General features: G+C 35.2%; 1 protein-coding gene across 1 annotated transcript in view; it reads left to right on the plus strand.

Annotated features, from left to right (window-relative positions):
* Nucleotides 1-541: 541 nt before the first annotated feature.
* LOC145673788 (uncharacterized) overlaps nucleotides 542-21,622 on the plus strand; it is a 34,638-nt gene continuing 13,557 nt past the window's right edge. Inside the window, exons 1-2 of the mRNA XM_081743546.1 lie at nucleotides 542-675; nucleotides 11,807-12,323. Coding sequence (XP_081599672.1) covers nucleotides 11,880-12,323 — 444 coding nt within the window. The 5' untranslated portion in view covers nucleotides 542-675; nucleotides 11,807-11,879. The remainder of the gene's footprint in view (nucleotides 676-11,806; nucleotides 12,324-21,622) is intronic.

Here is a 21,622-nt window from a genome sequence, read left to right on the forward strand (position 1 = left end):
AATTAAAAGGGGTATTATATAGCGAGAACGGTTATGAAAATGAATTTGGCATACCAAGAATAGATTTTGTTTCGTTTCTTGAAATTTAGTGTCTCTTCTCAGCAGCACGGCTATATAAGGTGTGGACTTATAGTTAAGATGGAATTCAAAGCATTGTAATGCGCTCAATGCTCTTCCATCAGAAATCGAACCTGGAAACCCATGCGTCAAATGTGAACATGTTAGTGTCTAGATTAGTTAAGACGTTTTAGGGATAATTGAATTGTATTAGTACATTGCCAAGACAAGTACACGCGGAACAGATCAGTAATTTGAATATCAAATAGGTTCAAGCAAAAGGTTGAAAAAGTCTTAACAAAAGAAGTGTTAGAGTACAACTTTGAGATTATCACTTTGCATTTAAAGTGGCGAATAATGTGTATATTTAGTGATGCTCTGTAAGTGTTCTAAACAAGTAAGAATTTTCCGAAACATTAACATCCTTATTATATTATTTTAAGGATTAACATTATCAGATAACTACATTCCATCATGATATTTGTTCATAGATTATGCCCGGAGTTGAGCTTTAGAACTTTGAAGGATTGTGAAAAGGGATGGTACATCTCCAACATTCTCGTTGATTGGGATACAGCCAACTAGCTAATTAAGGTTCACAAGTTTTAAGTCAAAAACGTAAGTATAACTATTTTTCATATTTTCAATCGTTTGTAAGTTAAGATGATTGTAGTACTCTTCATATACTGTCACCTTGAGTAAAATAGCTTCACATTAACTTGTATATAGCTGATATATTCTATTAAACTTTCCGTATTATAAACAAACTGGGCTTCATGGAGTCAACGTTCACGAAAGGCTATATCCGACCCGTTTACCTAGGTGGTGCATAGCCAGTAAACATTACCAACGGCATTTTGTCTGTCTTCCTAAATTGGAGTCTTGCTACTGTTAGCTTTAAGTTGATCGTCAATTGACTATGCAGTCGCCAACGAACAAGGTATCTAAATTCCAATTTTTTTCAGTAACTGACAAACAAAGGCATACTTGGATTAATTTAAAATAAGCATGACTTATTTCAAGTAACTTCAATTTTTATTCATACATTTCGAGGTTTTGAAAAAAAATGAAATTACGTAGGTGGATACTTTTGCTGGTGACTGTACCATATAAAAATATAGATGGGTTTGAAAAGTTTACTTGGGCAGGCGTGTCGAGTATTGTACATTCTTAAAAGAACTGAAGATTAGATATCTTCAATAATATAATATTTATTACAATATTAAATGAGTTGAACACCTAACATTTGACTTCTACACAGTAGGGAAGATATAATTGCAACACAAAATGGTAGGTTGGAATGTACATGTCTCAGAAATGTATGAAAAAGGGTTCTGAAGTTAGTCATGTCTTGAAAACTCTAGATACACCCAACCAGGACCGGATCCAGGATTTTCTGAACCAATAACCCTCAGTACATTTGAATTAAATTCGAACTTTTTACATGCCTTCAGGCATCTGCGATGTGAATTGCCCTGGAAATGCTAAGTGTCTGCTCTCGGTGAATCCTTTTCCTTCAACCTTCAGAAAATTGACTTAAACTATTGCTTTTGCAAAACTCCGCTTTCTTTTTTAAGCCCCAAACGGAAACATAACGGCAGAAAGTTTCAGAAAGTGTTGCTATTTTGACTGCTAGCTTCTCATTTTCGTTGAGTTGAGTTAATTTTGAGTTTAATGTCCCGTTCAGCAGCGAGGCTATATGAGGCGTGAACCTACGGATTAACGTGACATCTGAACCACGTGAGCTCTCACCGGGAATCGGTCCCGGGTCTCCCACGCCAAAGACGCGTACACTAACCGCTTAGTCACGAATGAAGTCTGCTTCTCAACTTAGATAGTGCATGTTTACAACGAAGCGAATGAGAGTGCACTTGGACTGATGTACTTCCTAAATCTGGCCTTGTAGCCAACCATCTTAAAAAAAAAAAAAAAAAATGCGAAAGTGTGCAAGTACTTTACAACTTCGTACATTATTAGCGACTTTTTTTTTAGCTATTCAGTGTAAAATCACTCCTATCTAGTTTACTATTTAAAAGTTAGAGAAAATTGCACTATTAAATACATTCAAAACCAATTCAAATTTTCAAGTCGTCAAAAGAAAAAAAGAATGAAATGAAATATTTCAGCTTAACGTCCTACGTATATGTCCTTAACACTAAGGGAGACGAATGATTAAAACAAGTTAATATGGTGGAATGAGAATGTGGGAGGAAACGAGAGTACCCCGAGAAAACCCATGAACACAATGTTGTCCACCACAAAATTACTTAGCCAGGAATTGAACCAGGGACCTCACACACCAGAAGTAAGTGCTATGTCACTGAGTCACTGTGCCACCGTCAAAAAAAGATTAGTCAAGTTCCTTTTGATAATTAATATTACTTCATTACTATACCGAAAAGCAAACACAGTGAAACCTGTCTTTAGCGGAATCGATCGGGACTCGCAAACTTTTCCGTTAAAATCAGGTTTTTGCTTAATGGAAGTGGATGTTTCCTTTAAAAAAAAAAAAAAAAAAAAAAAAAAAAACATGCTTATAACGAACATACTGAGAAAATATATTGCTGTACGTACTTTTTACAGTACTTCTTTCTTCTACGGATTAATACACAAAAAAACTTAAAATGAACATAAAATATGCGCATGTTTTTCTTTTTTAATTTTTTTAAAAAATATTTTTCCCATTAGTCAAACAAGGTTTTCTGTATATATTGCTGCTTGGCTGCTAGTCTTTCCGCACACACTTTAGCCTAACAAAGAGTCATTTTTCCGTAAGTCAAATTGTCCAGAAAGATTTAACAAAAGAACGAAGAATTTATCACAAAGAATGTAATGTATATGTTTGCTTCACAGGATATCTAAAAGTTTTCTAAACGCTGTAGTCCGAAACTCAGAATTTTCCGTTAAAGGTTTATTTTGCTTTCCGTTGTCCACATAACATAGTTTCCATTTAATGAAGAGACTTTTACATGTTTTTTTTTTTTTTTTTTTACTTCAAAATTAATGGGACCGTGAAATATTTCCGTTTAAGACAGTTTTCCGTTTAATAGAGTCCGTTGAAGGCAGGTTTTCCTGTAGTATATTTTCGAAAAAATGAAATTTTTGAGTTTTACGTCCCACGATTATGCCAAAGGAAACGGTGATGATGAGAGATGAATGAAATGATGGAATGAAGAAAGTGGGAGGAAACGGGAGAACCCCGAAAAAACCCACACACACGGTGTTCGTCCACCACAAAGTTCACTTGGCGGGGGCTGGGATCGAACCCGAGACCCAAAGCACCAGAGGTGAACGCTCAACCACTAACCACTGAGCCACCGCGGCTCCAGTATATTTTCGAGTTTAGCATATTATTATTATTATTATTATTATTATTATTATTATTATTATTATTACACATAAATGCATTCCTCATTAACAACATAAATATTAACATGCAAGAAGTAAATATAACACTTATTACGAACTCCTTTTTGAAGCTACACTAATTGAACAGGGTTTTTGAAAGACCTGAAAAGTCAGGGAAATGAGGGAATTTCATTTTTGTCAGGCAAAGTTAACGAGCAAATAAAGGAAAATGCAAATGTCAGTGTTCAAAAGCCAGAAGAGATTTTATTTTTTTATTTCAATATGTTACTGGTTACAACTTTAACGTATGTGTGTAATGTAACATTGCTTGCTGAAGCGAAGTGTATAATACTGTACAATCTTACATACCGTAAATTTTATAAATGTTGAAACTTTATGTAATTCATGTACTATATTATTAATGGTTTGATTAATAATCACTTGTGACTTTAAATTTAGTAGATTTTAAACTTTACATTGGTGGTTTCTTTAACCCTTTCGAGACAGGGTGGCTAAAGTGTCACTTACGATAGTGACACTTACTTAATCCTCTGCTATGTGAACAATAATTAACATACCGGGATGATCTTTTCTATTCCAAATATGATTGGACCACAGTTTACCCTGATGGTAATTTTTTTCCTGAGTGTCGAATTTCCCTCTCAAATTTGAGCCAAAAATATAAAATTCGAGAATTTTCAAATTCCGAGTTTTCTAGTTTTTTCTCAATATAACTTCCTTCGTTTTAAAGATATCTACTTACGACTTGTCACGTATATACCTCATATAGATACCTATTTTTTTTAAGTAATTTGAATTCATAATCAGTGTTGCCAACTAGGGGAATTAAAATTTTCCTACTTTCCGGTCAATAAATTTGAAATTTTCAAAATTTATGTTTATAATCCGTACCTATACGTACAAACTCCGGTCAAATTATGACAGTCGAACATAAGTCCTTACTGAACAAAAGTAAGTACAGGTTATTACAATTGAGTAATTAGGGTGAGCATGAAAAAGTCGAATATAGGTTCTAATCCTTGATTTTATTTTTACTTTTCTGTTTACCATAATCTATTTTTTTTTATAATTACAAGCTTCGTTACTTCGATATCGACATAATACTTGTTATAGTGTACCAAAGTTACAGATAGTTTGAGTCTATCTGGTAGCAGTGTTTCCAGCCATAGAAAAGTTTAATTTCCTATTTCAGGGGAAAATTTGAAAAATATCCCATTTTCCCTATATAGTTTGCCTCTTATTGGCTACATTCAAACGTATCAGCGGCCCTCCTCTTCAGCTTACACAACGCATAATAGAAAGTTTCAATAGAATAATTAGGGACGCTACGGCACTTTCATAACTGTTGATTTTTTGCTTCTGAGGCGGAAAAAGTGTCAAAATTTCGTGTGTACGAAGGAAGATGTTTTTTTCTTTCTGCTTTCGTAGGGCACCCAACGACTTCACATTTTTACTGTGGGCTGTAGACACACCAAAAAATTTTTTGACGTTATTTGAGCCATGTGGCAACAGTGGTCTCAGCTCCAAAAAAAATCTTAAAATTCGGTTAGGTATTTTTTTTTGTGAATTTTTACTCTTACGTTTCCCTCCATACTTTCCCTCTCTTTGGAAACACTGCAACCAAACTTACGCTATAAAATTGGCACATTTTTCTTCTAAAAACCAAGGTTTTTGAGCATATAAATCTTGTAAATAATCTTTGAGTTATAATTCATTAACTTAGAAGAGTACACATAAAAGCTAAAATCACCCAGCCTCGAGCTTCTAACGATGTTTTGACCATCAACAATATTATGAAAAGTTAATTAAATATATACTTGACATAATTCTAAAGCCAAATCAGATTCTGGTAACCAAATATTACTCTTTGAAATATTAATACAACGTTTTGCTAGTTTTAGTACAAGAGTCACTTCTAGTGTTTGAATCTAATGGACTTGGAAATTTTGATCAGTGAGGCAGATGAGCAATGTTTCTTTAATTACTTATCAGTTACTTAATATAAGGTGAATATTCATATAAAATAATATTTAAGTACAAGATTAATTTTTGGTGGAGAACTGGAAGTAAGAAAAGTAATGCTATTCGGCAAGTAATTCTTCAAACAACGTTAGTTTTCTGAAAAGATATGTACTGAGGAAGGCAATAACGTTCTGCTGAAATGTTAAACTAGATAGTTTTGTTTGCTCTTGAGGCAAGTATATTTTAATCAGAGCCGCTCTACCACATGTGCAACACATGCATTCGCACGGGGTGGCAAGCTTCGAGGGGCGACAGAATTTGTCATAACTATATTATTTATAATAAATATTTCCTGTTGGAAACGGACTTCATAATGATGATAGTTAAATTTACTAAGCTCATCCTCTACTTGAATACTACATTCGTAAATCATGTTAAAGTCATATGGACAGTGCTGAAGCAAATGGTCAAACAAATTCCAGCATGAATTGCTTGATTATTGTCAAATACAAGAATTCAATTCTCGAACAGTAGCGAACACCTGTTCCATTTAGTTAGTTTCACAGTCTTGATATGAAAACTAGTCTTGTCTTTGTCACAAACAAGTTTCTTATCATTGAAGGAGGAACAAGTTTTTTTTAAAAAAAAAAACATTTTTAACAGATGTAGAAGGAAAATCAAAAAAATAAATATAAAAGAGGTAATTCTACTTGAATTGCAAACTGATATATTGAGATTGAAGCTCGATATTGATTTCTGTAAAAAAAAAAAAAAAAAATCTTTCCTCAACAGGTTTATTTGCTTTATCTTTCACTAACTTAATAGATCATTATTTAAAGAAAAAACAGAGAAATAAGATTGTATTTGTAGTGTTTAGGCATTTCTGAATGCGGGTGCTTATTCCTTTCCCTTCGTTGTTCATGATGGGGTAGCATACTGGAAATCGTGGCTTTTAAGAATTGTTCTTTCTGAAGACAGGGAACGCGGCAAATGATGCCATTGAACAGGGCAGCAAATTGCCTAGCGCTGGCTTTTAATGAATAATGAGTGAACGTTTAAAAATAGAGCAAAAGTAAGTATGAGACTTTCAGTACTCAAGCATATGCGATAATTTGTTTAACAAAAAAGAAATGTAATATGTTATCCTGATCACTACAACTTCGACTGGTGAACAAAATATAATAATACTCATTCTAATGATTAGATATAGTACTTATGTGAAATGTACCAGCACCAGTGGCTTCTTAAGAAAATACAAATCCATGTTTTGTTTTGTTTTATTAAACATTTAAAGTTTTCAAGTTAAATTTCTGAAGAAAGTTCAAATGCTTTCCTTCTGAAGTGAACTTTAAAACCTATCTTTAACACTACAAATTTTCTCTTACGGAATGTGATATCTTCATTAAACGATTTCAAAATGTTTTCTGAGTGGTATATTCTTCAAGTATGTAAGTTCCACAAAACGAATTAGTTTTGTTCTGAATATACTACTTTTCCAGGAAAGTTGAATTTGCATTTTTTTCTTCTTCTAAAATAATTCAAATTAATATCTTAAGAACTTGTACAATTGAGAAGTGGAATACAAGTTTTGAAAATTCAAAGAGATTTTTTATGAAACAAATTCTGACAATTAAACGTACTCCTCCTCCTCCTTTTCATCATGGAGGCTTCGTTAGATGTAAACTTATGGATTGAAATCAAACCAAATTAAATCTTTAGTTTTACGTCCCACGGTTATGCCGGCTACGCTAAAAGAGACTGTGATGATGAGAAATAAATGAATTGGTGGAATGAATAAAGTGGGAGGAAACGGGAGAATCCCGAGGAAATCCACGCACACGGTGTTTGTCCACCACAAAATCAATTTGGCGCGAGCTGGGATCGAACCAGGGACTCTATGCACCAGAGATGAACGCTCTACAACTGAGCCACTACATGCTATCCGCCTTTAGATTGACTTTGAGTTTAATATCCTTTCGTAGCGCCAAACTTATATGGTATAGGGGATACTGTTTAGTGTACGATCCGAGTTTGTAGTCGGGTTTGTATATGAAACAGGTACTCTTACGAGGAGTCACAAGGAGGAAGGAACACAAGCACAGGAAACACACATTTTAGCCACTCAGTCGTTAAGGGTTACTTGTTGAAAGTATTGTCCTCTATATACCTTATTCGGCTGTGTCTGAAGTTTAATTAGGGATACTAAGTAAATAATAAGAACAATAGAAAATCACACTAGCACTGGCTGTTAAAATCCTATAGTTTCAATTTACTTGTACTTAAGTATCTGAAAGCTGTAACTTTTTCTGTTTTATACCATTTTTTTTCGATACTTAGGATAAGAGGTTGATCTATAGATAATGTATGAGCAGATTTTAGGCCATACCTGCTCCAAACTTATTGCCTGATTGATTAATTTGTATGCATGTAATGAAGATGTACGTGGTTTGTCCAGGAAGTAGTAAATCTGATTTCTTCCCGACTAAACATGGTAAAGGAGGAGAATGTTACTGCGCTGGTTGGGTAGTGGTGTGTCTTAACTACCAGCGCCCCAGTCCCCAGTTTCCTCCAAGCTTTCACGGAGTGTAGATCGAGATTATGGTGAACCCCTTTCAAGGTACCTTGTCATATCCACAAAGGGGTGGTTCACAGAGAGTTTGTACCGCCTGGTCAGACTATGAATGCTGTATTCTACGTGGAAGTACTTGAAAGACTCAGAAAACGATTCGCTCGTGTCCGTCCAGCAATCTCTGTAACATGGAAACTTTATCACGATAATGCGCCGAGTCACACCGGCTTTGCTGTCATGGACTTCCAGACTAAACGTGGCATCACACAATTTCTCCAGCGAGCCTATAGCTCAGATGTCCCTCCCGCAGACTTCTTCCTCTTTCCCCGACTGAAGTCATGAAAGGACCGCACCACGGCTCGGTCCAGGTTCTTCAAGAGGCCGTAACGAGAGTGCTGAAGAGCATTCCGGTTTCTGCTTCCAGAGAGCCTTCAGTGATTGGCAGAGTCACTGGAAATGCTGTGTTGATGCAGAAGGGGCATATTTTGAGAACTAATAAGTCGAAGTGTCAAAATTGTGAATATTTAAAAAAAAAAATCAGTATTACTACTTTCCGAACAAACCCTGTATGTGACAAGACCTACAATGTATACATGGGTTCTGAATCATTGCAGTGCGTTGGGTGTTCTGCAACCAGGAATCGAACCCGAGACCATATTCACCGAAAGTACGTTCACTAGACAATTTCTTTCCTCTTTTTTTTTTAATTTTTAAAAACACCGCAAGACCATATTTTGAAGTAATTTTTTTCTCACATCTCCAATATTTTTACTTTGGATCTCTGTTCTACTTTTTCATTTTATTAAAATGACAGGTATATGAGCACATGAACACCAATAATAATTTAAAATACTGTTGCTCTTCAGTAGCTGTCAAACCCAGGATAGAATACACCAGTGTGGTAATTGAAGGGGGGAAAGGAGGGAAATTCCCAGGCACATCTGAACACTTCCCCCGGAGCCTCGTCCCCTTTGTGCTTTCTAGGGGGGGGAGGAACTTGGTAATGACATCAAACCTTCATGAGTAATTAAAAAAATTAAATTTATAAGCAAATAAGAAATCAAATTATCAGTTTTTCAACTTACTACTAAGGAATCTGTATCGAAATGGATTTTACTCCAAGGAGACAGAGTACAAAGTTTTAGTACAGTGAGTTATCCGAAACGCTGAAAAGTAACATCTCCTGAACAGTGAACAGGTTGAGGTGTGTTGCAGTCTCTCAGGTTTAGTTCTGTGTTACGTTAAAAACTATTTTACTGTGAACAATGAATATAAGAATATACAATGAATATAAGTATCTGTTCTACCTTTTGTGTATAATACTACTTAAAAAAATAGAAGGTTAACTACTTTGAATAAATATTCATAATAATTGTAGTTATGCATATTTATAACTTAAATTTAACGTGGTGTTCTAGCGATTAAACAAATTACAATTATGGGCACACTTTATGGAGACGCTTTCACAGAGGGTACCCAAACACCTTTATACGCTATGTGGTATGTATATCAGAAAAACTGATTTTTCGAGTCTTTTGTAAAGAAAATACTGTGAACTGACAAATCATAACCCTTTACATATTATATAGCAGTATTTTCCTGCGAGTAAAAGTTCCTTTTGGAATGCGTTGAGAAATTAACACAATCTGCAAGACAGTGGCGTATTTTTTGGACTACCTGGCCTACCGGCGGTAACCTTAAAATATTATAAAATAAAGTTACAATAATATAAACTAAATTATATTAATAATTTTATACTTTAGTACCTTCTTTCAGTAACACAAGCTTCAGAGAACTGTATGCATTTAGAAAGATCCACCAACTTCTTTGCATACAGCCTGTCTCGCGAACTTAAAAGGTCTTAGATATGACACCGCAGGGGAAACCACTCTCTAGCTACTACAGCAAGAATCGCATCAGAGCATTCTCCTTCGCTCTACCTCCGCTCACAGCGTACGGCTGCCAGGTAACAGCAGTTGCGTCTAGAGAAATCGGTTTCTTGGGCGTGAGCGAAGAGTAAAGGAAAATTATACGAGTAATGACAGTGCATTTTGGGGGTCTCTGGGAATTGTTTTGGATATCATGAGCCTCGTCCCATAGCGTTTTGCGTTAAAGTAACGAAAATTTTGATTTACAGCAGTTTGCGAATCTCTTGCAGATTGAGGCTCCTGCTTTGCTAATCGTCTATTTCAGCCTTCATTATTACTCGGACAGCTTCCATTTGCTCTGGTGAGTAGGGTTACCTTCTATACAATGCGAAATGTAGTGATACTTAATGCAACAAATAAAGGTAGAAATGTACGATCGTTTTTCCGTATTACTAATAAGATAATATAAGTCTTGCTAGTGAAGAGAAAATGATATTTATCTACTTGATAAAAGGATGGTGTAATTTTTTTTTCTTATTTTGAAGCTTGTACAATAAAGTGGAAAAATCCAATAATAATAATAATAATAATAATAATAATAATAATAATAATAATAATAATAATAATAATAATAATAATAATAATAATAACAATAATAATAATAATGCAGATGTTACAAAGGTTAGGCGTAGCCCAAACCATTAAACCAGTATACGCCACTGCTGCAAGAATACTCTCTTAGTACAAGTATATTTTAGGCACACACTAACTCCCTCCCCCACCTCCAAGTGCTTCAATTACCACACTGGAATACACCTGTAGCAGACGAACCATTTAGCTATGGATAACTCCTACTAAAACTACATTCAAACTTATCACATTCACTAGCATGTTAAGTTGAATAATATCGCCGAGTTTTAAACTTTCTTGAAACATTTAACGATTTCTGACACATTATACATATATCCGATAGTGCAGTATATTTGTCTGTACAAAAATAATAATAGTAAAAGAAGTAAAAATTTAAAATTAAACAATATAAATACATAATTCTAATCATCTTGAAGAGTTGGATGAAACCTGATTTGATGACTTTTGTTCTAATGACTGTTTAACTCTGTTTGACATCCACTGTTTCATTGTTAGTCTGTTTGCAATCCTAATACTAACAACTCTTCAGAACATTTGCTGAGGCATTCCAGACCGTTTGAAGTATTTGATGTGGTGTCACTATTATCGAATTGGGAGTCTATTTAGTTGTAATGAGACATCTTCAAATTTGAATTTTAATTAACTCAGAATTTTGTTCAATATTTGTACCACCAAGAGAAAAAAATGTATCATTCAAACTAACAAAGGAGTCAGATTTTCAAACTTTTGGCCACTTCGATCACAGTAGCGTGACATCTTTAAATTCGAATTCTAACTAGTTTAGATTTTTTTTCATTTTTGTAGATTTTTCTACCACGAAGCTAGTTAAAATTCGAATTGGAAGAAGTTGCACTACAGGTGATGGAAGTGGCCGAAATTTTGAAATAGCCCTCCTTTATTAATTTGAATTTTACAAAGATTTTTCTTGGTTGGACAAAAATGGACAAAAATTGGACAAAATTCTGACCTAGTTAAAATTCAAATTTGATAATGTCGCATTACAACTAAATGGATCCCCGTATTGATAGCCAACATTAGAAGGCTTGTTTCCTTACAACAATGCACTTCAGATTGTCTCGGTAAATTAACTCTTAAAGGATTGTTGAACGAGTATGGTTCTAGTGATGTATGTTTTTAGCGTTTGAGGCATGAGATGAACCGTTTTGGACTTTGATATGTTTCCTGGAACATGTGTTGGTTGGGCAGTTTAAGAGAATGTGGCCGGGATCTCTAAACTTTATTTTCAAATGACGCAGAATCATGTTTCTTTAAATTATGGCTAATTATGAAATTATAGAAAGAACATAAACATTTACTTTATTTCTTTCAGGGTGGAAGTGGTTACTTACTACTTTGATTAATCACCTCAATTAACGAAATTAACTGTGTTTGAAAGGGACCTAATGCTACGAAAGATGATTGGGTTCGTCGGCATTAGGATAAATTTTTCAACAGCAACCATAGCTGTTAAATTTAGAAAACTAAAAGTTGCTCCATGTGATAACCTCGTATTGAACCAAATTTTACAAAAAAGGTCACGTGTTTATGCATTTGTGAACATTGATGATTTACAAATGACATGTGGTATAGGATTGATAAAAAGTGTTAGTGATACAAGTGACTACCAAACAAAAGAAGGTACGGGCGAGATTGAGCTGAACTGGTTGGTCTTAAAAGACGTGACGAACAACGAACTGGTTAACATTCAACAATTTGAAACTTTCCTGAATGACAGTGAAAATATTAAAGAGTTTAATTACCAACAAGGATTTTTAATTTGGACCTATATAGTAAATGTTTCAAGACCATCTTCCATGTTGAACCTGATATCCCATCTGCAACATCAGGTACGTAAAGTTTTTTTTTTAAAATGATCATATTTTATACTTTTAAGGAGAAGTGTAAAACAAAACTAACTCTATGACCTATGGAACCCGAAGGTTCAATGCCGCGTTCACAAAAGCTTTCCACTTACTTCTGTCCTTAGCCAACTGGATCCAGTTTCTACTTTGTATTCCTATTTCTGCAAGATTCATCTTAATATTGTCCTCCCATCAGCTCCTAGCTTTTCTTAATGGTTGTTTTCCGATTGGACTTCCAGTTAAAACTTTGAAAGCGTTCCTATTTTCTTCCATTCTGGCCACATGGCCTGCCCGACTGAGTCTTCTAGATTTGATGGCCCTAACAATGTTTGGTAAGTGGTATAAATTATGTAATTCCTCGTTATGAAGTTTCAGCCATTCCCCATTTCCGTTCCTCTTGGGTCCAAATATTCGTCTCAAAATCTTGTTCTCGAATACTTTCAGTCTATGTTCTCTCAGAGTCAGCGACAATCTTTCGCAACCATACAGAACACAGGCATGATTATCGTTTTATATATTTTAAGCTTCAAGTTACTTGAGAGAATTCGCGACGATAAGAGATTTTGAACCGAATTCAAACACGAATTCCCTGCTTTTAGTCGACATTTAATTTCCTCATGAAGATGGTTTTGGTCTGTGAATATTGATCCTAGATTTTTGAAAGTATCCACTTTATCGAAAGTATTATTTGATATTTTAACGCATCCAAAGTTTGCAGTAAAGCAAACAGGACAAAACAGATTTAAAGATGATAGTGCTTCAGAACAAAGAAAACGTAACGAGTTAGGGACAAAATGTTGTCTTAGTTTTTATGTCTATGAAATACACCATGATTATGTTATGATGTCACAACATTTATCTTCAAAGTTTTAGAAGCACTATGGTTTCTAAATTTTCATTTTGCTTTTGTTTACAATTTTCTTAAAGTTTAAATGACTCGAACGTTACTAAGGGTGAATCTTAAGCACCCATGTCATAAACTTCTGATGTCACCCGACAGTGTTCAACGTTGTGTTACATTAGACGTTGGTTAAGAAAGAATGCCAATTAGTGAGAATTTCATATACAGGGTGTTTCAAAACAACACCGACAACGTTTGGAAGGAGTTTCCTGACAAAAAGTATAGACCCACCTGGGTGCACAAATGCTTCCTTTCGGAGTTATAGGCTGCCAAAAACTTACAAAATGAACTATAAGGGTCCATAGCTCCAAAACTATGGGAACTACCGTAGTCGGATCAAGACTTCACTTAGGAACTAATATGTGCCCTATCTAAGCTTCAGAATCCTGCGGTACTCGCAAAACAATTTTTATAGAGGCAGCTTGGCTACGGGCATATAATGTGAAGTACTCACCAACTACCTCTACAAAAATTGTTGCGAAAGTACCGCGGGATTCTGAAACTTGGCTATTTGGATAGGGCACATATTAGTTCCTAAGTGAAGTCTTGATCCGACTACGGTAGGTCCCATAGTATTGGAGCTATGGGCCTTTAAAGTTCATTTTTTCATATTTTCGGCAGCCTATAGCTCCTAAAGGAAGCATTTGTGCACCCAAGTTCGTCTATACTTTTCGTCTTATCTTGGTGTCAGGAATCACCTCCCAAACGTTGTCGGTATTGTTTTGAAACACCCTGTATAGTACTAAAAGTTTCATTTTGTTTAATCACAAAGTGCCGAATTAAAGAATTCACTCAAGTTGGAAGCGCTTAAATATTTTCTACAAACCTGTTCTCCCCGTGCGAAGAACGGGCATTGAGGCAATTTGCTCTTACTTTATTCTTAATGTTTCGTGTTCGTATATATTCTAATACATAGTTCCTTTTTTAATATTAGTAATGAAATATAAGATTTATTTGAAAAACTTTCTTTCAGTTTTACGTCCCACGGTTATGCCGGTTAGGCTAAAGGAGACGGTGATGATGAGTAATGAATGAACTGGTGGAATGAAGAAAGTGGGAGGAAACGAGAGAACCCCGAGAAAACCCACGCACACGGTGTTTGTCCATGTCCCGGATCGAACCCGGGACCCCAAGCACCAGAGGTGAACGCTCTACCACTGAGCCACCGCGGCCCCCAAGATTTATTTGATATTTACAGTTATATTAGATGTATCTTCTAGAATTAGAAACTTTTCAAACGACAACTTTCAAAGTTCTGCCTCGAGACGTACTGGATGTCATAGTTAAAAATGTGTTTTATTTACTTATATGGTTTTACTATGATTATTCATGAAAATAAAGGAACCCATTTCGTCCCTGTACCTGACGAACAGAACGTGTGCTGTTTACCGGTAACGTTTCCTCTCAGCACCGAACTTATACACGACGGAACTTACTGTCTAAAGTGGAATCATAAGCGGGTTTGTATGCAAGGCAGGCACCAAGTATAAGGTAGTAAGGATGTGACTATTTACTAAACAGTGAAGCGACCTCCTGTGCATTTTATGTAATACAACTAAGTTTCTACGGTGTGTAAAGTCAAATGAGCGTTTTTAAAATGAAGTAGTTCTCAGTTTGTAGCTTTTCGAAAACTAATTTTAAAATAATGAAATAACTTCAAATTTTAGACTTCATAGTCGGTTTCGAATACTTTGAAAGTTCTACGAAATGTTATTAATTTTCAAAGAACTTCGAAAGTTCGTTACTGAATTCTCTGTCTGTGAGTCTGTTTGTTATTTGCGACTTTTTTTTCAATTTTGAGCCCTCCATTTGATAGAGCATCCAGGGACGGATTGAGGTTTTTGGGGCCCTGGAGCTGACTATTTCAAGGGGACCCTATGTTACAAATAATTCCAGCGCATATTTTTTAATTTTTTTTTTTTTAGTATTTTAATGTTCTCCGAGTTTACAATAATTACGTTTATTATTAACAATTAAATGCTCATATACTGCAGTGTAACACACAAATGCCAAATAAAAGACAAATAGTCTAAGCAATGACAGAGATATTTCAAAGGAATTATCACCAAAAGCTAATAATTTGGTTTTTAATAGAGGCCCAAACTAGCTCACTCCCTCACAAAATAAGTATCGTGAAGACGCTAGTGGAAGGAGACTTAAATCTAGCGATACCGCGAGCGTCTGAAGCCTATAATATTACATTAAGTTGATTGCTATATTTTAGTATTAAAGAGAGGGATTTTGGGGGGCCCCCTGATCCTGGGGACCACGGAGCCTGAGCTCCATTGGCTCCGCCCTTAATCCGCTCCTGAGAGCATCAAAAGCTAGAAGTTTAGAAGTAATTAATAAAAATTAATTATAAATATTGATTGATTTGTATATTAACATTTGTTCAGCCTAAGATGAATCTTTATCACTAACATTATAATTAGCTAGCATATATTACCCGCTTCGCTGTGTTGAAATAAATAATTTAAATGCGCATCTTTGTATCTCATGTATTTTATTGTTTATTGCAGCAAGCATGTTTACACAGTTTTTGTTAATGACGTAGTAACACTCTTTTCTTTTAGTTGTAAATTAAGTATAATTCGTGTTCTAATACAGCAGAAACAACTAATTTTATTTCCGTAATTCAATTAGTGTCACTGTTCATCTCGGCGACCGTAAGAACTATAGATTCAACACCAATATCGGTTATTTTTGACCATATATATATATATATATATATATATATATATATATATATATATATATATATATATCCATCCTCATGTTGCGGGCCAGGGCATCGGAAGTGTCACCGTTTCACCCCCCAAAAATGTGGATTCAGCATTAATATCGGTCATTTTTAATCATTTTTAAATATATCTTCCTCTCCTCCCCCAAGTTGCGGAGTTGAGTTTGAATTTAGAAGGGATCAAAAGAGTATCACTGTTCATCTAAGCGACCCAGAAAACTATAAATTCGACACTGAAAGTGCCCATTTTCGATCATTTATATATATATATATATATAACCACCTGCCCCCAGTGGCGGGGCTGATTTTGGATTTAAATAGGATCGAAAATATCACTGTTTATCTGAATGATCCCGAAAACTATGGATTTGACATTAATATTAGTCATTTTCGATCATTTTTAAATGTTTATTCCCCTCCCCTACGTTGTACCCTCCCCCCAACTATCAGGACTGAACTTGGATTGAAACAGCATCAGAAATGTCACTGTTTCTCTCATCGACCTCGAAAACTATGGATTCAACACAAATATCGTCTCGTCAAAGTGAAACGATAAAAAATCACCCGAGGCCAGACCCTCATATTTGATCGAGATTGGTTGGGTGGTTCAAAAGTTATTAGGTTTTATTAGTTTTTATTTATACGATCCCCTCCACTAGGATCTACGTTAAAGTGAAATTACGAAAATGTTTCCAGATCCGAACCTCATGTATTTTGAAAATTTGATTGAGATCGGTTGGATAATTCAAGAGTTATTAAGTTACAAAAATAGTCACTTTCAGTCTTATATAAATTGATTTTTCTGCCCCTCCTTCTCCTCCCCTACGTTGCTTCGTCAAATTTAAATCACAACAATAATCCCAGGCCTGAACCTCATCTATGTGGAAAATTTGATCCAGATAGGTCGAGTGGTTGAGGAGTTATTAAGTTTTATTTTTTACTCCTTCCCCGTCCCCTGCCCTTCAGTTCCACCATCAAAGTGAATAGCCTAAAATCAACCCAGCCTCAAATCTAATCCATGTTACAAATTTGATCGAGATCGGTTGGTCGGTTTAGGAGATTTGGAGTCACAAACATAATGATTTTCAATTTGATATATATATATATATATATATATATATATATATATATATATATATATATATATAGAAGACTAGCCTTTGGCTAGCTGGGGGCTCCGCCTGCAGACCCCCAAGTCTGCTGTGCCTACGGCCTCTAATTTCTTATCTATCGCCCTATGCATCAACAGTGAATTTTGTGAACTTGCTCTTCATATTTCCTGAATCTGCCCATCCGGTGGCTTCGTCCCTACACACTGTCTTTGCTCGACCTACGGACTCGCACCTCTTGAACCCACAATTCTATCGTTTCTTTTCCTATTTCAACTATCTAAAAGATAACATTTTGTATCCCAAGAAAACGCCCGTTTAAATAACATGGGAATTTCTTTATCCCCCTTTAGGCCTCTAAAAAATTAAAAATATTCGCTTTTGGCAATTTTTGTGTCGGTTAGTCCTGGAAGGCTACAATCATGCCAAATTTCATCATTCTAATCCTGCCGGAAATACCTAAACATTTTGGGGTGTAGAACACGTCCCATATAAATAACATGGCAAAGATTTTTCAGTTTCCCATAAAACCACTCTACGGTTGGAAATTGTTACTTCTGATGACTCACTTAGATAACGCTAACGAAAACGTACAAGCATGCCGAAAGTAGTAGGCCCCCGCGTATATTGCGCCGAGTCAGCAAAAATTTTTGTGACGTCATAGGTCAAAGGTCAATGACCTTGGCCCGGGGTCAATGACCTAGGGGTACCTAGGACCACCCCCTCTAAATTTTGGCAGGGGTACCTTGGCCCACCCCCTAAATTTTGGCAGGGGTACATAGGACCACCCCGCTTAAATTTTGGAAATTGTCAAATCTAAAAATTTGGTATGGTAGCCTAGGACCATAGTATGTACCTCTATCAGTATTGGGTGTCTATGTCGTTCCCTTTCATGGGTAAAAAATTGCCAAAAATTCAAATTTCGGGGGTTTTTGACCTAATTTATCCCCTTTGATGAGGTGTTATTACCCTATATCGTTATATGGGCGTATACAGGGGTCCATTACCTTTCATAAGACATGTGAATATTAATGCACCCCTTTAAAAATTTGGGAGGGGTACCTTGGCCCACCCTTCATTTTTAGAAATTGCCCAATTTAAACATTTGGTATTATAGTATAGGACGCTAATATGGATCACTATAAATTTGGGTGGTCCACCTCGTTCCCTTTTAGGGGTACAAAATTGCCAAAATATAAACGTAAGCAATACGTTGTACCACGTGTTTGGTTTTCGACCTAATTTATCTCCTTGGATGAGGTCCTATTACCTTATATGATTATATGGTCATGTATAGGGGTCCATTCCTTTCATAAGACATAGGTACATTAATGCACCCCTTGAAAATTTTGGCAGGGGTACATAGGACCACCCCCCCCCTTAAATTTTGGAAATTGCCAAATCTAAAAATTTGGTATGGTAGCCTAGGACCTTAGTATGTACCTCTATCAGTATTGGGTGTCTATGTCGTTCCCTTTCATGGGTAAAAAATTGCCAAAAATTCAAATTTCGGGGTTTTTTGACCTAATTTATCCCCTTGGATGAGGTGTTATTACCTTATATAGTTATATGGGCGTATACAGGGGTCCATTACCTTTCATAAGATATGGGTACATTTGTGCACTCCTTTAAAAATTTGGGAGGGGTACCTTGGTCCACCCCTTAAATTTTGGAAATTGATCAATTTAAACATTGGGTATTATAGCACAGGACCCTAATATGTATCGTGATAAATTTGGGCGGTCCACCTCATTCCCTTCTAGGGGTACAAAATTGCCAAAATATAAACGTAAGCAATACGTTATACCACGTGTTTGGTTTTTGGTCGATTTTATCCCCTTTGATGAGGTGTTATTATCCTATATAGTTATATGGTCATGTATAGGGGTCCATTACCTTTCATAAGATATGGGTATATTCGTGCACTCCTTTAAAAATTTGGGAGGGGTACTTTGGCCCACCCTTAAATTTTGGAAATTGCCCAATTTAAACATTTGGTATTATAGTACCGGATCCTAACATGTATTATGATAAATTTGGATGGTCCACCTCGTTTCCTTCTAGGGGTACAAAATTGTCAAAATATAAACGTAAGCAATACGTTGTACCACGTGTTTGGTCTTTTGGCCCAATTTATCCTCTTGGATGAGGTTCTATTACCTTATATGGTTATATGGTTATGTATAGGGGTCTATTCCCTATCATAAGACATAGGTACATTTGTGCACTCCTTTAAAAATTTGGGAGGGGTACTTTGGCCCACCCCTTAAATTTTAGAAATTGCTCATTTTATATATTTGGTATTATAGTACTGGACCCTAACATGTATTATGATAAATTTGGGTGGTCCACCTCGTTCCCTTTTAGGGGTACAAATTGCCAAAATATAAACGTAAGCAATACGTTATACCACGTGTTTGGTTTTCGGCCTAATTTATGTGCTTGGATGAGGTTCTATTACCTTATATAGTTATATGATCATGTATAGGGGTCCATTACCTTTCATAAGATATGGGTATATTTGTGCACCCCCGGGAGGGGTACAATGGTCCACCCCTTAAATTTTGGAAATTGACCAATTTAAACATTTGGTATTATAGTACAAGACCCTAATATGTATTATGATAAATTTGGGTGGTCCACCTCGTTCCCTTCTGGGGGTACAAAATTGCCAAAAATATAAACGTAAGCAATACGTTATACCACGTGTTTGGTTTTTGGTCGATTTTATTCCCTTTGATGAGGTGTTATTACCTTATATGTTTACATGAGCGTATACAGGAGTCTATTACCTTTCATAAGACATGGGTATATTGATGCACCCCAGGAGGGGTACCTTGGCCCAACCCTTTAATTTTGGAAATTGCTTAATTTCAACATGTGGTGTCATAGTACTGGATACTAATATGTATCATGATAAATTTGGGTGGTCCACCTCGTTCCCTTTTAGGGGTACAAAATTGCCAAAATATAAACGTAAGCAATACGTTATACCACGTGTTTGATTTTTGACCTAGGGGTTCTATTACCTTATATGGTTATATGGTCATGTATATGGGTTCATTTCCTATCATAAGACATGGGTACATTGACGCACCCCTTGAAAAATTTGGGAGGGGTATCTTGGCTCATCCACTCGGTTTTAGAAATTGTTTTAATATAAGCATTTGGTATCATAGTACAGGACTTCAATATGTACCACTATAAATTTGGATGGTCCACATCGTTCCCTTTCATGGGTAAAGAACTACCAAAAATCGAATTTCGGAGGTTATTGACACCTATTTAGCACGTTATATGGTTTATTACCTTTATATGTTTATGTTCCCTTTTAAATTTGGGAATTATCAAATAACAAAATTCGGTAAACGTTTTCTAGGACCCATTGGTGTTCCTCTTATGGCCAAATATTCAAAATTTAAATGTTATTGACCGGCTTTATTATTGAATAAGTACAGGATTTATTGCTTTTTTCATAAGACACAGGTGTATTTGTGTACCAATCTTTAATTTTGGGAGGGGTACATTTCTTATTGTCATATCAATAATTGGTAATTGTTCTTTGGGTAAATCATTATGATCACGTGATCAGTTATTGACCTATGATGGGATTAGGAGTCCAGGACATTGGTACATTGAAACTTTGTAGGATAATTTGAGAATGCGTCATTGGTATTGATTATTACAGCCAAATATAAACGTAAGCAATACGATGTACCACGTGATTGACCTTGATGAGGTAGTGTACAGGGATACATAGCTAACCTTATTGAATCTTATGACTCATAGTCTTAAGGGAATACATGCTACAACACTGGCAAAGTTATTGTTGATGCAATTTGATTGGTTGATCACTATCTTTCGTGCAATCTGATTGGCTGATCACTATCTTTCGTGCAATCTGATTGGTTGCTGATTTTCAAATCTTTGCTGCATTCAGTTTTTAAGTTTTGTTTAACATTTAAAAATCTTGGTTTCGTTCAACATTTTGGACTCACTGATAAATATGATCAAAACCGTTTATTTGTTAATCGAATAGTTAAAAACCGGATAAAGTTTGACGGATAACCGTGAAACGTAAAAATTTTTTTTGTTTCAGAATTTTGTTTGAAATTTGTTTCAAAATTTTTTGTTTGAAAATTTTTTTGTTTGAAATTTTTTGTTGCAAAATTTTGTTTGAAATTTTTTTGTTTAAAATTTTTTGTTCGAAATTTTTGTTTTGAAATTTTTCGTTTCAGAATTTTGTTTGAAATTTTTTTTTGTAAATTTTTGTTTAAATTTTTTTTGTTTGAAATTTTTTTCGTTTCAAATTTTTGTTCAAAATTTTTGTTTGAAATTTTTCGTTTCCAAATTTTGTTTGAAATTTTTTGTTTCAAAATTTTGTTTGAAATTTTTTTTGTTTCAAAATTTTGTTTGAATTTCTTTCGTTTGAAATTTTTTTGTTTGAATGTTTTTCGTTTCAAAATTTTGTTTCAAAGATTTTTGTTTGAAATTTTTTGTTTCAAAGTTTGGTTTGACATTTTTAAAGTTTGTG

This window comes from Thermobia domestica, chromosome 17 (assembly GCF_964235325.1).
Source record: "Thermobia domestica chromosome 17, izTheDome1.hap1.1, whole genome shotgun sequence".
In the NCBI taxonomy this organism is placed as follows: domain Eukaryota; kingdom Metazoa; phylum Arthropoda; class Insecta; order Zygentoma; family Lepismatidae; genus Thermobia; species Thermobia domestica.